This window comes from Salvia splendens, chromosome 7 (genome assembly GCF_004379255.2).
Source record: "Salvia splendens isolate huo1 chromosome 7, SspV2, whole genome shotgun sequence".
Taxonomy (NCBI): Eukaryota; Viridiplantae; Streptophyta; class Magnoliopsida; order Lamiales; family Lamiaceae; genus Salvia; species Salvia splendens.
In genome coordinates, this window is record NC_056038.1 from 1,552,183 (window position 1) to 1,562,696 (window position 10,514).

At 32.0% G+C, this 10,514-nt stretch overlaps 1 protein-coding gene and 1 long non-coding RNA gene across 7 annotated transcripts; one reads left to right on the top strand and one right to left on the bottom strand.

Moving 5' to 3' along the window:
* Nucleotides 1-1,730, bottom strand: LOC121810292. Its single transcript, XR_006052435.1, has 3 exons — nt 1,438-1,730; nt 279-409; nt 1-192 (listed from the first exon to the last, which is right to left on the bottom strand). It is a non-coding gene; the product is annotated as an uncharacterized LOC121810292 (long non-coding RNA).
* A 4,643-nt stretch (nt 1,731-6,373) lies between these two features.
* LOC121741986 (axial regulator YABBY 5-like) lies at nt 6,374-10,514 on the top strand. 6 transcript variants are annotated; one of them, XM_042134983.1, is made up of 6 exons: nt 6,374-6,797; nt 8,140-8,259; nt 8,654-8,789; nt 9,343-9,391; nt 9,489-9,564; nt 10,035-10,514. In XM_042134983.1, the coding sequence occupies exons 1-6, from the start codon at nt 6,729-6,731 to the stop codon at nt 10,149-10,151; spliced, it is 567 nt and encodes a 188-aa protein (XP_041990917.1). In that variant the 5' UTR covers nt 6,374-6,728; the 3' UTR covers nt 10,152-10,514. The 6 variants fall into 6 exon arrangements, with proteins under 6 accessions (XP_041990917.1, XP_041990916.1, XP_041990921.1 ...); XM_042134982.1 differs by having other exon boundaries at nt 6,376-6,797; nt 8,648-8,789; XM_042134987.1 differs by lacking the exon at nt 6,374-6,797 and adding an exon at nt 6,871-7,944.

Consider the following 10,514-nt stretch of genomic DNA (forward strand, 5'->3'; position numbering starts at 1 on the left):
TTTTCCTGTTTCAAAATGTATTTATATTTTATTGATTTCAGCTAGGCAAAACAGTTAATTACAGAGGACCAGTGTATAACTCAAATATGAACATTTATCTGATCCTTTGACATAGCCAAGAATCTGCTTCTCTTCAACATCATCTTACATTCGGCCATGTTCGATGCCTGATCAGATGTATACATACACCTACTGCAGTTTGGAATGAATAGTCAAATAGAGAAAACCATAGACTTAGTTATCTTGAATATAAAGGCAACAGATAAATACAAACATACTCCATCAAATTACTCTTTGAGAGCAAAAATTCCAATGACTGGCGGTTTTTCTCTGCCTGTTCTATGTATGCATCAAGAAAGCCTCTTGAGTCCCTCATTCTAGAACGAGAAATGTTATTCGAACACATAGGCTATATACATGGAGAAATCCACAAGTTAGATGTAATCTAGTTTAAGACAAACAAGCACGGTCACTTCTCTCTCTATATCCAGAGTATTTCACAGAATTCCAAGTAAAGAAACTATTCTAGCAACAAAGTTTTGTCAAGTCTTAGAATTGAGGAAAATAAACAGAGCTAAATGACCCCACGAGAGAATCAGAGAAACTATTCTAGCAAGAAAGTTTTGTTCACTCTTCGAATCGAGGAAAATGAACAGAGCTAAATATCCCTCGAGAGAATGAACGAGTCAAGATAATGAACAAGAAAAGCCAGAGATGCATAAACAGTGTATTATATGATCTGTGGTATATCCATCACCAATTCAAACAAGTAAATCGTATGTAGGAAGACAACAAAGTCGAGAAACTATTCTAGCAAGAAAGTTTTGTTCACCCGTAGAATCGAGGAAAACGAACAGAGCTAAATACTTCAGATAATGAACATGGCAAGATAATGAGCTGGAAAATCATAGATGCATAAACAATGGTTATATGATCCGTGGCATATCCATCACCAATTCAAACAAGTAAATCGTATGCTGGAAGACTCCAAAGCCGAGCTCGAGTGGCACACCAAGTCATCATTTTACCTAGAATTTCACTTAAATATGTAGCTAAATTTTCACCAATAATTCCTCAATCACAGTCTATGCAAGAAACCGTAAGCTAATCAAAGTATTGAGGACTAATGCTAAGCAACGCAAACAAAGTACAGAACTTCGAAGATCATTCCTCCCTAGCTTCTAGCCTTCTACTATACCAATTCTAAACTAAAACTACACAATATCACATTACTTCAGCTCAAAATCACCAAAAACAAAATCATTTTCAAAACTTAAAGGATCAAACTAAAATGCAACAGATAAGAAGTATCAAAGAGCAAAAAAGTCACAAACAAAAAATCATAAACCCTAAACAGATTTAGAAACACAGATACCAAGTAAAGCTAAGAAATTCAACAAATGGATAAAAAAAACGGAGAAATTGAAATTGATTAACCTTCAGAGCAACATCATCATCAGGGGCGGAGGGCTGCGTTTGGATAGCCGAGAGCCGAGAGAGAAACGAGATAAGGAAAGAGCGAGCAGCGAAGAGAATAGAAATTCAGATTGAAAACTATTAAAACATCATATTCCGAAGATTTTCCAAAACCCAACGGAATTAATCGAATCAGTTTTTTTCGCTTCTCCACATATCTTCCATCAAATTCGCCGCTTCGAGCTCTTTTCCTCTTCGGATTTCTCGCCGGAAAACAGACCAAAAGCGGCCCTTCGGAAATTTTGAAAAGAGGAGGCGCGTTATATACCGAGGGCTTTACTTTTTTACTTCAAGGACTTCTATTTTTTCATGTTTTATAAAAGTGGCCCAAAAATGTTGTGGAATTATACAGGGGCCCCATTAATTATGAGATGATATTTGTGTTAGTTCATATATATAATTGAATCTAGCAATAGTGAATTCAAAAAATTTAAAAGTAAAATCTCATCACTAAGTACCAAGGTTATAAACTTAGTGAAAAGAAGCTGCGGAAGCTATGAAGATACACATGCTAGAGTTATGTTTGGAGAGAACTCTCAAATCAACATTTTTCATTGCACCGAATGTAACAAGTTACAATACATATATTCATTCTAGGACATTGTACTAATCTAGTTTAACAAACTCTGAACATTGTACTAGTCTACTTTAATAAACTCTGGAGTTGATGAATTGTTTATCACGCGTAATCTCAGCATTGCAAGCAACAACTTGATCAACTCGCCATGCAGCGGCTTGATCGACAGCTTGATCAACTTGGCATGCAGCGGCTTGACCAACAGCTTGATCAACTTGGCATGCAGCGGCTTGACCAACAGCTTGATCAACTTAGTATGCAGCGGCTTGACCAACTTTGTTATCTCTTCCAACACTTAGACCTATTTGATTTCGTGGATTCGCTCGGCTATGGTTTGTTATTGGGTTTAAATTAGTATGGTGTTTAGTTGAGGGGTATGTTTTAATGAGGCATGCACGGTTAAATATTGTAGTTTGCATTATTCATTTAAGTTTTGTGTGGTTTATGATCCAAATTTCTACGATCAATTTGGCTAACTTGCATCAGTTATTGGACACAACAACTGTGTCATGTTGCATGATCTGCCATTCAACCTCTTATTTTGCATTTCTAAATGATACATCAATCCGCACACATTTTCATATCATCGTCGATTGAGTTTCCATCCATGGTTGAGATTTGCCGAAGATCTTTGACTATTCACTGCTAACATGAAGACGAATACCTAGACTTGTCAAGGCTAGTATTGGTTCGAGATACAGTAATGAAAATGCTAGCAAATGCTCGATGTCTTCTTCGTCAAAGCTCAAATACGAGTGTGAACTCAAAAAGCGTTTGGAATGGCACATAAATGAGGGTGTCATGTTTAGGTTCAAATAACGGTACATACAAAAAATTACTATAACAGTGTAAACGTAATGAGGTCAATATGCCATTTTGTCCCCGTCAAAAGCATACAAAATCAAACATGTGACAAATTTTAAAATTTATGACAAACAACATAATCAAATCCTCGATTATAAAATACTAACATGCAATATTTAATCTAGCGAAGGCAAATGAGTCATGACATGACTTAACCCAACCTCGAATCAAACGGGCCCTTAGAGTTGTGAGATTCCCATTTTGAGGAATCTTTCATCACATCTAATTTCACATTTAATTTTTTTTAAGTAAAAGAAAATTCATAAATATTCTCATTTCATATTTATTTTTCTAACTAAAAGAAAATTCACAAATATGGACATTTTAAATCATCCGAAAATAAAATGGTCAACCATAATGAGGATTTATTCATAATTTAATAGAGATATTTGACAAGAATAATAAACTTATATAAATACATTAATTTTATTTATTAGTTACATTAATATAACGAATAAAATAATAAATTTAAATCGGGGAATAAATATGGTCAATATATGGTGGAAGAGACTTAAGTGGCACTCAAAACCTTGCATTAAATTTCTTAGTTGCATTAATTATATTGCATCATTTTGTTTCTGAGTTTTACTGATCATGTGTTGTCACTGTCTTTCCAGTTTGGTTAAATGATGAATTTTACGACTAAAATGAAAAGGTAAATTATTTTTTAGAATAGAAAATTACTAGTACTTAAATTATGTCTTGAATTATAAATTTCATAATAACTCATAAAACGTTTCGTTCATTTTATTTTTAGCCTCTTATGCGGAACTTATATTATTCGATTTGCTACTTAAATATAGTATTATTTTTTTCAAATCATCTCATCGCATAAACATGAGACGATGATTATATTCTGATATGTTTATGCCATGTTCATAATTTTACAATTAACATAATATACATAAATATATAATTAAGCAAGGACATTTGGAGTTAAAGTATGGCCGTTAGCCCAAGAATGTCGTCGTAAAATTCCATTAATCGGCCTGACAACCCATATCAACTTCACCTCCAATCACACGAAATTCATGTTTTCCACTTAATCATTATAGTAGTTTCTAGTATCAATTAATTATTTATTTATTTTGGATCAAGAAACAGAATTTCAACAACAAAATCTATGTTTCATAGAGGGTCACATACAAATGGTACAACTATTTTGTGAATTAATAAAAAATATGAATTTCTAATTTAATTGACACATACTGTTTTTATCCTGTCTAAATTTGAATATATGTCTTTGTTATTCATCGCAACTTTTCTATTTCATTAAAAGGTTTATGAATTATTCTATAAATTATTATAGTCGAAAATTTTGCAGTTATCAAATTTAAAAAAGTATAACCCACAAGGTCCGTGTCGGGCGGTAAAAATAATAGATATAATCTCATTAAACTAACGTTTATATGATTAATAAATCCGATTTAATAAATAAATCTTAATTATTCCAAGTATTTTATGTAATTTAAGTCGAAGACATTACACGTTAAGATTGTGCTGTCAAATCTAACGAATATTTGCAATTGCGTCTTATCTATCATGTCTGCACATTTGTATGTTATTTGACACATTATGGTACAATTATATGCAGATTTTCATAAAGTTGATAACGTCTTTTGTTATTAAAAGTCAATACCTCATAAATTAATTCCACTTTCATTTTTTAGTATTTTAATTAGGAAATCAGTGTTACGTAGTATATTAATTTTATCAACTATTTATGTTTTTTCTTTCCCTTTCAAAATTTAATTTAATGTTGTTTTTTTACTTGGCGATCGATCATTATCACCGACTATAAGAAAAATGATGGGACAAAAGACATTCATATTGTGAGTTTCAGTTAATTCTTTTTTAAGTTAATGTCAAAATCTCAAATTTAGCTACTTTGGGAAAATTTTCATTTGGTGAGTTGTAGTTTCTTTTATTTGAGCTGTGCATTTATATTTTGCAATAATGTAAGGAGTGTATAATGGAATAGTATTGACATTGAATGCTATTTATACATTGAGTACAATGTGAAAAATGGAATCACAAAGTACATAAAATAAGAATTTACAACTATCCCACTTAAGAAAGGAATCAAGATCCAATAATAAATTAATATGCTATAAAGCAAAAACATAGTAGGATTGACAAAAGTCTTTAACAATAGAGTTAGACTCAAAAACCCATCCTATGTCTTAGTCTTATTTATCTCTTCGTTCTGCTTATTGAAATATCTTGGCTATTCCGAGTTTGACAAGATAATCATGCATTTATGATTTGTGCCAACAACTATATTCACTTTATCTTTCATCGAATACACATGCGTCAACGGCTTATTCCACATCAATACACCTTGAACCGACCAAAATGTTGATTACTTTTTAGGACGATTCATAGATAAGATAATACTCGTATCTCAGCAAAAACTTTATATTTACAGAGTGGATCTTTTGATCCCTTTCTCAAATTAATATTGCATAGTAAACAAAGAAAAGGTTGGAACCATAAATTTATGTGTCTTGTCCTTGTCAAAAATGTAAATGATGGTAATATATTGTTGATTTAACAAGACTAATTAACAACATTTTGATTGAACATGATAAATTCTCATTATGCTTTTCCTAACCATAATTAGCCATACAAACATAGTAAATATGTATATCAATCAATCAAAGTATCAACATAGAATCCCAAGCTAAAAATAAGTGTTTCCTATTTGTTGTTGACAAAAAATTGAGTGAAATGTTACAAACTCAAATCCCTAAACATTCGATATGTTAATATCTCGCCCCCCTCGTCCGCTGCACAAAATTCTGCAATATAAATACCAAAAACCACACCAATCCCACCCACTCATTCCCTCAATCATAATACCCTCTCTCTCTCTCTCTCCAAAACATCTTCCAAAAATAAAATTAAAAATAAAAATAAAAATAAAAACCATCATTTTCTTTTCACAAACCCCATTACAAAATGAGTAGTGCTAAATGGTCATAATGTGGTTGGCCATAAAAATAAAATATTATTACCTTTAATGGTTATTTACTTGGATTTAGTTCATCTTAAAAATAACAATTATCTAAGACTAATTTACCCTTTGTCCCAAAATAATACACATAAAAGACTAAGTCGTCAAATCATCTTGGAACTTTGAATATGTAGCTCATTTTCGTTTCTTATGTTAGATATCCACTCAGTTTTTTTAAACTTTAATTTATTATTTTATATTTTATAATTTAATTGTTTAATACTTTTAAATCAGAATATATGAATACCTTTATGATTTTATTAATTTATTAATTGTTTGGTATGTATATTAACCAAAATATCCTATTATGGCCAGCCATAATATGGCCACGTAGCATTTCCCTTACAAAATACCACTAAAATCTCTCCCCCCTCTCTCTCTCAATAAATAAATAAAAAACCATCCTTTTCTTTTTCACAAAACCCATTACAAAATACCACTAAATATCATACTCCCATTTCTCTTTCCCTCTCTCCTACACACACACACACCAATCTATCTCTCTCCTCATCTAATTTCCATTGAGTTTTCTACACTCATTTCTTCACCTCTCTACTACCATACAAATAACACATTAATTATATATATGTATCTTACAAAAATACACACACATATATAAATACACACACCCTCTCCCTTCCTCTCTCTCCCTCAATTCTTGATCCTTCAGATAGGTGCAATCCAGCTTAATTGCTCAGAGCCCTTCTGTTTAATTTTCTTTCCTTCTTATTTTTCTAGAGAGGAAAAAACAAAGAAAGAAAGCCTCATCTTCTCCGGCGATTCGATCCGGCTAAGATGTCAATGGAATTGACCGCTGAGCCTGTTTGTTATGTTAACTGCAACTACTGCAACACCATTTTGGCGGTATATTTTTCTTTCACTTAATTTGCATGTAATTACCTAATTAAAACTTCATCAAGAAATCAAATTTTCACTACTTCAAGCTCAAGAACAATAGGGTTGTGGAAAAAAGAAATCGTTTGAAAAACCCAGTTTTTGGATGGTTTTAGTGTAATCAAGCAAAGAGATTTAATTTTTGAAGCACTCTCAGAAAAAATGCAGGTAGAGAATTGTGGGTTCAGTGAATTTGTTGGCTGTTGTCTTTTTAGCTATATATGGTATGGTATTTTATGTTGATCCTTGCAAAAAATAAAAAAATAATTTTGTCAATAAAAACTGTCGGATAAATTTTGGTGACAAGAAAGCTAACAAATTAGTACTACTAGCTGATATTTTATGCATCATGAATGATGTTTTACCCAAAGATTTGATTTTCACATTTTAATTTTCTTTATTTTTGGGTTCTAAGAAGCAAGAATTTGCAATCACAAAAACCCAGAAAGAAACCTACTTTTTTTCACAATAAAGAACCCTATTTTGAATGCTGTTTTTTTATTTTTGATAATCAATGTGGAACCCTATGATCTTGTGGTTATTAGGGTTCTTCATCTCTGCGTTCAAACATGGAAATTAATTACTACTGATGCAGTTTGTCCTTTTAAACACCTCAATTTATGACTCATCTAATTTCTACTGTGTGTTACTGTGTGGGGGAGAATGTGTGTTTCTTTATATTTTATATTCCATCAAATTGAGGTATTTTACTAACAAGATTGCTCTTTTATGTGATTGGAAATGACTTTAGCTTCATTTTACAGTCTGTAAAAAAGAAGCAACAAATGTATACGATTTAATTGATGATGCTTCCAATTCGTCCCACTCTCTCTAAATCACACACACACAGTGATCACTGATGTTGTCATTGTTTCAGAAAAAGTCAGAAGCACTGAAAGGAGAGAGAGAGATTTATGATAAGGGCTTCTTTAATTATTGCACATCTCTTGGTTATTGTCCATATATGAGTGGTGCTGTGATTCTTTTGCAATTTGCAGGCCCTTAATTTCAAGAATTCCCCCTCAATTTTAGCTACGTTAACAAACCTTCGTTATCCAAGCATATATCATCAAATTCAGCCAAAAAGAAAGATGCTTACATGTCCTTATTTATATGTGTATAAAAATCCACTTCTTCTCCTACTTATGATATTTTCTGCACATTTGCCCTTCAAGAATGAGATTTTCTTATGAGAAAAACACACAACACGCAGTGGAAGGGCACATTTTGGTGTGACTAGGGTTTGGTGACATCAAGATTGGATTTTTATTGATGGGTTTTAATTTAATCTGATAAAACATTGTGTGTGCAGGTTAATGTTCCATTTGGGAGCATGTTTACTATTGTTACTGTGAGATGCGGGCATTGCTCAAATTTGCTCTCAGTCAACATGGGAGCTTTGCTTCAGTCTGTTCACCTCCAAGATTTCCAGGTGTGTGTGTGTGTGTGTGACTGTGAGAGAGAGAGAGAGAGAGAGAGAGAGAGAGACCATTCTTTTCTTTTTTTCAATTTCCATCACCAAGAATTTGGAAGTACATTGTGTTCTAGCTAGATAGATAGTACTACTGAATCTGATGATCCAAAAATCCAGAATTTTCATTCAAGTATGTGCGTGTGTGTGTGTGTGTGTGTGTGTTTTGAAGACTGGACTAGTCTCCTTTTTCAGTTTCTGTCACCAAGAATTTGGAAGTACAAAAGAAACTTCATTCAAAACTAAATTGACATAACTACCCACTTTAGTGGATATTTAAGAGTATAGTAGTATGATCTTATGCATATTACCACTAGTTCTACTTTGATTCCTTTTGTTTTAACTGAAGCTACAGAAACAGCAATCCTTGGCCGCCTCAGCTGCAGCCGCCTTAGAAGACGTCGCCACCAGAGACAACGGCTCCTCTTCCAAGTACAACAGATCATACAGCCCCCTCGACATCGAACAACCTAAGATGGCTCCAATACGCCGTAAGTCCAATTAATTATAAATTCATATCAATAAACACACATAATTTAACTTCTTGTTTATGTAACTTGATCTGCTTAAAGAGCCAACATATATAGTTTGTTGAGTGGTGTACAAATTGTTGTAGTATCCTTTTAGGGGCACTTTGTCCTAAAGTAAATTTGATGAGAGAGAGGACATATATATAATCTTGATTCATATATGACCTGTTGTGATAGTGACATAACAATTACATACAACTCATGATCTGCAAAGAGCATCAGGCTCAAACATATACATAGGCATGGTACTTTTATGAATCAGTCATTACCTCTTTATTCATAAGACTACTAGTAAATGAAGCATTATAAATTTTCTTTGATTTTTTCCACATTGATTTTGATATATATGTTCATTAATAGAGATGACATTGGTGAAATACTATTAATCTACTAGTCATTTTTGGTTCATTATATCTTTCTCTATATATATGTATGTGTGTGACATCTTGGTATAGTTGAATTAAATCAAGTTCAAATCTTAATCTCATTTGTTTATAATTTTGTTGTGTTACAGCACCGGAGAAAAGACAACGTGTTCCATCAGCATACAATCGTTTCATAAAGTAAGTGATAATTCATACTAGTATATATATTAATATATATATATATATATATACATATTAATAAGTGATAAACAATTATTTATAATTGTGCTAACAGAGAGGAAATTCAGAGGATTAAAGCAAGCAATCCTGAGATTAGCCACCGTGAAGCCTTTAGCACAGCTGCAAAGAACGTAAGTTAAATAAAAATATAGTCATGTTTCACAATTGCTTTACATTCAAGAGATAAAAGTCGTACATTAATAAAATTTAGGAGGTGATATAAATAAATTGTCCTAAGAAAAACAGTTCCAAGCGGGAATTTAGAAGAAGGATAAAAATAAATTTAGGTGGCAAATTGTTAAAGAAAATGGATGGAAGTTTAAAAACTTACAAAATGTGTAGTTAAATAAATGTTGTAAAGATATCCATGCAGTAGAATATGCCTTATATTATAGTCAACCAAAATAAATAAATACATGTAAATTTTGAAGTATATATATGTCCTAATATGGATATTTTGTTAATAGTTCTTGATAGTCTTTTTTGATACAGTTTACTACTGATTAGTATAGTAATGAACATGAATTTTGTTGCATCATCGAAACACGAATAAATAAAAATACTAGAGGTAATGTCGACTTTCGTATTGTCACATATGCAGTGGGCACATTTTCCTCATATTCATTTCGGGTTAAAGATGGAAAGCAACAAACAAGCAAAGATGGATCATCCTGTTGCAGCAGGAGAAGCCACAGCTCAACAATCTCTTGGTGTTTAGAATGGTTAATTTTGCAAAATAAGGTTTTAAAAAATGCATATTTCCATCCCAAAAAGTATGAAGATCGTGGTCGTTTGATCCCTCTATATATACACTATAAGTCATAAGAATTGTTATAATTCATAAAATAACTGAAATATTATGAGGGGTTCTACACCATAATATCTTCAACTCGAGGGTTGCAAAGATGCAATTTTTTATTTTCCCATGAAAATAATTTAGTAGGAGAATTCCAAATATTTGAAGCCAAACATGATAATATATATGTATATGTCTAAGTCTAAGTCATTATTGCCGTTGTTAACTGTTTTTGATATATGAGATTGAATTCTTGAATTTATATATATATGTTCATTTGTTGTA